Source organism: Gossypium hirsutum, chromosome A11 (assembly GCF_007990345.1).
Source record: "Gossypium hirsutum isolate 1008001.06 chromosome A11, Gossypium_hirsutum_v2.1, whole genome shotgun sequence".
NCBI classification, from domain to species: domain Eukaryota; kingdom Viridiplantae; phylum Streptophyta; class Magnoliopsida; order Malvales; family Malvaceae; genus Gossypium; species Gossypium hirsutum.
In genome coordinates, this window is record NC_053434.1 from 107,795,780 (window position 1) to 107,801,767 (window position 5,988).

The 5,988-nt window shown below is 36.4% G+C and overlaps 1 protein-coding gene across 1 annotated transcript; it reads right to left on the minus strand.

Annotated features, from left to right (window-relative positions):
* Window positions 1-3,830: 3,830 nt before the first annotated feature.
* On the minus strand, window positions 3,831-5,063 carry LOC107904646 (UPF0481 protein At3g47200-like). The gene has a single exon (XM_016831091.2). It carries the CDS (start codon window positions 5,061-5,063, stop codon window positions 3,831-3,833), a length of 1,233 nt encoding a protein of 410 aa, XP_016686580.1.
* Between the last annotated feature and the right edge of the window lie 925 nt (window positions 5,064-5,988).

The following is a 5,988-nucleotide window of genomic DNA, read 5'->3' on the forward strand; positions in this document are numbered from 1 at the left end:
GGGCCATGCATTCCAACCTGCTATAGGACTGGGAAAAGGAAACATAAAAGGGTTAGGATACATATAAGGGCTAAGATATGCACCTGGCATAGTCTGAAAAGGCTGTGATATGGGTGTCGTCAGTTGAAGTGTTGGCCCAGGTGGCTGTGTGGACGCTGTTGATGGGCCCGGTGATTTTGTGGGTGCTTCTGATGGGCCCGCGTCATCATCCCTTCTTCTTGGATTTAAAGGGCCCCGTCGTTCCCTTTGCACAAGAATTTGTCGTCGCCTCTCCTCTTTCGATAGTAAATATAGCTTGCCATGGATCCTAAACCATATCATGTATTCCGACACGCATGCTAACTCAGGAACGATGATCGGTTCCCGAGTAGGTATATAGTCATACCGATTTTCCCACATTTTGATATATTCTGACCAGTGTCTCGGCCAATCCGTATTCAATAGCCGTAAGTCGACTTTGTGCTCATCATCGAGCACTTCAGGTTTAATCGATTGTCGGAATCTAAATTGCCGCAATACCCTATCTAACTGATGCATCTTCACGATAGCGTAGTTTACCAATTGGACCTTCACATGCCAAATGTTCGAATTTTGAAAAAATTCATCCGAAATTTCTGCTCGAATTGCCGGATCCTCGTATGGTGTCCATTGAAACTATATGAACATGATAATAATATTAGTTATATAGGTAATACTAAATACTAAATACGAACGACTATTTTATTATGTATATATATTTTATTTAATACTTACTTGTGCTTCTGACCATTGGTCTAATAGAAGCCGTATATTTTCAAGAGATGTGGGTATTCCAACATAACTCGCCGAATGGTTCCACCTAATTAAATAATTTTTTAGCATACAATTATATTTTAAATCTACGTAATAAATGTAAAATCTAATATAAAATTTACTTCGTTATTAGTAAGAATGTATATGGGTGGTTCACTCGAGGATGTAAAAATAGAAAGCGAAACTGTGCCCATGATTGCAGTAATGATAGGAAGCTTCTGATTTTGGCTTTATTCGGTTGCGTCGCCCCGCACATCTCTCGGTACAATGTTGCTAACACGGCAGACCCCCAACATAATTCACCTGCCGCTCTAAAATCAACGAGCTTCAACAGCCATCTTAGATGTACGCGGTTTCGTGACAACTCCGACATCAAATAACTTCCAATCATCTCAAGAATGTATGTTCGAGCATATCGTATTCTTTCGAGTTCAGTCGAATCATTATCGGGCTCTGGGAATGTGTCTCGTAACCAACCCATCTCGATCCGACCTCCGTTAATATTATCCGGTATAGCACCCAAAAGCTTGTAGCATACGGCTCCCTAATCAGTAGATGATGCGGACCCGGTGACTGCGTACCCATCTACCGACAATCTCAATTGCAATTGCACGTCTTCTAGAGTGATAGTACACTCTTCGCATGGAAGATGGAAAGTGTGCGTCTCGAGTCTTCACCTCTCTATCAATGCACTGATTAATTTCGGGTCTAACTTGCACCCCCGGCCTATTGTGGCCACGTTCCAAAAACCCGCTTCTCGCAGGTAATTCTCTATCAACAGCGATGGAGGACCAGACATATTACAGATATAGCATTGCAACACCCGATCTACAGACTGTTATAAAAAAATTATAAAATAAATATCAATTAAAATTGCATAAATGAAAAAAATATTAAATACTATATTCAAAAATTAATTAAGTTGATTACTTACCATTGTCATTTGCTCGACGGAGATGTGTTTCTTATTGAGACGAATTAATGAACCGGTCATTGCTAACACGATCAAATATTTTTGTAATTTAAAAAATAAAACTAATTCAAAAAAAATAAAACACAGCTTTTTTGCAAAAATAAGAGACAACTTTGACAAAAATTGAGAGAAATTTTGAGAGAATTTAGAAAGATTTGAGAGAGAATTGTTGTGAGAGGACTATTGTGTGAAAAAATGAAAGGGAGGCCTTTTATAGTTTTTTTTACCGTTGAGGGTGACCGTTGGGATTACCGTTGGAGCGGGGCAAAACACTCCCCCAGGGACGCGTTTTGCTGACGTGTACAGTGAATTCACGCTGACGTGGAAGATCTTTCGGGAAAAATGATCTTTTTCCATAAATAATAAAAAAATCAGTCCATTTCCATAATTAACGAAAAAAGGACTTTTTTTAGTAAATTGTCCAATCTATTCTATTCACTTTTAAACTCATCCATTAAAACCCATTATTTATTCCCTTTTTTAAAACCCAATTGCCAGTTGGTTCCCAATTCCCCTTGCCATAAACTTTTATGTTTCACTTTCTTCTCATACTTCTCAACTATGCGAAGTTTAAACTTCAGAATTGAGAATCACTAGAGGAAGCGAACAGCATATAGATCAATCTATGGAAGAAGAAGTAAATAAGAGTCCCAACAATCAAATTCTGGAGCCTGATGAAGCAAACAGCGACAGCAGCAACCAAGGAAGATGAAGCATGATGAGCCCAGTTTAGTCGGTTTTCATCGGTTTTTAACTGTTCGGATAATTTTCAATTTGATGGAGGTAGTTGAACTAACGTAACTATCGATTCTTTGAACTAACCAATTCAATCCATCGATGTAGTTGATTTCACAGTAACTATATAAATTAATTATATTAAAATATAAAATGTAATAATTTCATATTGGAATATAATTCATTAAATTTTAAATTTTTAAATTGATTTTTGAATAATTTCTTATAAAAAGGTTTCCAACATTTAATAATTTATGGATAAAATTATAGTAAATATGAAAAAGTAGTTATGCACTAAATGGTTCTTCTTTAATATGTTGCTAAAAGTTCTCAAACATCTTCAACTAAATATCTAAACAATTTTTATTAAAACATTTCAATCAAGTTGTTTTTTAAATCAACCAATCTCTAAAATGAAAATTTTCATCTTTTAACCTTTTTATAATATTAAAATTTTTAAATTAATATATGATAAAATTATAATTTAATCGAAAAAATTAATTTAATCATTTAAAATTTATAAAAATATAAATTATTAAAACAATAAATTTTTATTTTTTCTATCATGAAAATATACAATTTTAGTCTGATACTATTCTTCTGAAGGGGTGCTTTGTTCCTTTCACTTCCCCCGTGCTTCGAAGCATGAATACTAGCTTTTAGGTTGATTTTTCTGAGAGGAAGCCGATTATATAAGTTGTTAAAAATAGTTTTTCAATTTCTCTCTCCATTTCTCGTTATATTAGGAAGCTTAAGAGATCTCTATGTAGCTTAGAATCCGAGATTCGCTAAAATGTAAATTCAATAATAAAGTATAATAAATTAGCCAATTATAAATTGAACTTGAGTCGATAGTTAATTAATATTTAGTTTTTAAATAAAAATAATTTTAAAAAAAATTATGTAAACAATTAGTAGTGGATGTATCAGTTAAGGTTAAAATTTCTCTTAAAATTACTAAAAAAAAAAAATCTCTTAAAACGATTTTGTCGTTCATTGGCAGTATTTCAAACTGAAGACATTGATTTTAGTAGTTGAGGAGTGGGAAATAAATATAGATTCCCTTAATTTCGGCAGCAACACTCATAGGCGGCTCAATTAGACTAAACAAATTGAATTAGATAAGTTGGAATGCATGGATGGCTATTCAAGTTGTAGAATCTACGTACACCTTACCATTCATTTTCTCGAATAGAAAAATAAATATAGGAATAAAACTTGTTTGATTCTAAACTGGAAAAAAACATAACGAACATGAATTATTACAAGCAAAACCCCAAACATTAATAACGAAAACCAAACATAAAAAGCATGAGTGCATGAAGAACAATCATCTTGCACTTTGATTGAAATAAGAAAGAGCCGAGAATATAGTTTGCAGAAAGGAAAGTATGACCAAGAGAGTGGCAGCAGAAATGGAAGCGAGAACCCAATCCCAAGGGGTACCGAAATATTTCTGCCTCAGTTTCACCTTCCATAAGGTTACTGGTCGACGGTAGTGCTTGTTCACCTTATTAAATATATGGGAATAATAGAAGTTTTCGGTGCATAGATAAACGTACTCGTTAAGCTTGTTAATCATTTTGGCCACATCGTCGTTGCTACCCAGCCGATTCTCGATTACCCCACAGTCGCATAGCAAAGCCACATTGTCGGCATAGTTGATGAGGCAGTCCAGGAATTTAGCATAATCCATTACGATGCTAATATCATGTTTGAATTGTTCGTAAGCAATGAGGTTCCGAAACATTCGCTCGGTATCGTGGTCGACTATCAAGGTCGGAATAAAAAGTATTCCACGTTCAAATTGGATGTTAAACAAGCAACTTCCGAAGCTTTTGCGGAACCTGATTCCTCGCTCTGACAGTTCCGTTGCAGATCTTATGACTAACCGTGGCACGCGTCTCTTTACTTTACGGACTGGAGACTTCTTCCGACTTCCTTCGGTCTGCCGCCTTTTTTTAGAAAAACTTCTTTGCGAATTGGTTTCCTCCAAGCCCGAAGTCTCTATTACATGGGAGGGATCTGGTTCTGATTTTGGTTGTGGTTGTGGTTGTTGTGGAATCCAATTATCGTGCACCAAGCCTAGTAGATGCTCGTCATTTCGGATAATATTTTTTTCTTTATTAAACATTGGGATAAGATCATCTTCATATAACATTCTCTGCTGTGGTTCTGTTTCTGAGAAGAAATTAAGTGCTTCCTTTCTTAAAGCTGCTCCATCAATCCCAAACTTACTACCGAACATTTCTAATACACGAAAAGGAAGTTGATTTTCGAGCAGCAACAAATCTTGTGCCACAATAGATAGATTCAAATTCTGCTTGAAGAGGGCATCGTTTTCTTCTCTCAATTTTGGATCCATGACTTTGCGAAAGAGTTGAACAACAAACAACCCATCGAGGACTATAATCGCCCCAAATTTGTCACGTTCCTTATGATCATGTTCCGCGTAGGAATCCCAAACAAACTGTTCTATGGACATATAGGCGGTGATGTAGTGTTCCAAACCTTCGGTCTGTTGGCGAATGCTATCTAAATAATGGAGTTTCTCGCTTTCCATTGCCTCCAAATGAGGTTTACCGTGGTGGTATGGGCCTATGGAGATGATTTGCGGCTCAAAGGCACTTCGCCTTGAAAATGAAAGAGGGGGAAGATGCGTTCTTTGAAAGTTCACCCAACTTTGACTCCAAAATCTTCCCAACTTTTTCAGTTGAAACTTCACACTCCGCCATTACTAGAAATATGAGATCAAAGAAGAAATTGTTGAAGTCGAAGTTGGATGAGAAAGATTGGGTTATTTATAACTACAAAAAACAAAAGAATTATAACATTGCTCAAACAATGAGATGAATCATTTGTCTGATGTGTTGTATCATGTAACTTTAGCATCATCTATAGACGTCACTTCAAAACATATGTATTTATGGCACCTTTGAATCCACTACATTGACATATTTAGACCTACATCGAGTGGACCACCATCCGTATTTTCGGGCATATGATACTACATGATAACGTGATCTTCTTTTATATATATCCCATCACACAAAGAGAAAGATTTTCTTCCCCCTTAAGCACTTTTCTTGATAGCCCAGACAACCCCCTTAAGTCTTCCTACCTTCACTTCTCCATCCCTAATTCATTCCTCCAACTCTTCACTTGTTACAAGTGAACCAACCTCTAAACAACCACCAACTTCTCCTCCTTGTTGAATACAAATATTAACAATTGGTGGGGTGAGCGTAGATCGCACCATGACTCATTCTTCAATTGATATTCATGCTCACCCAACAAACCCTAACCTAGAGCTTCCTTCAACCAAAACACAAAATTAACCACCTGTGCAACTCACATCGCAGCCACTTCTCAACCTTGGTCAGACCATTCAACACTAATCTCAACATTTACTAGGCACTTCTTCCGCTCTCTGTAACACCTTATACCTGACCTGATCCACCAATCTGAGTACTTAATGTCACAACCCA

Coding starts and splice junctions, on each gene's coding strand:
- LOC107904646 (XM_016831091.2), bottom strand. CDS start 5,063: ATGGAAAGCGAGAAACTCCATTATTTAGATAGCATTCGCCAACAGACC.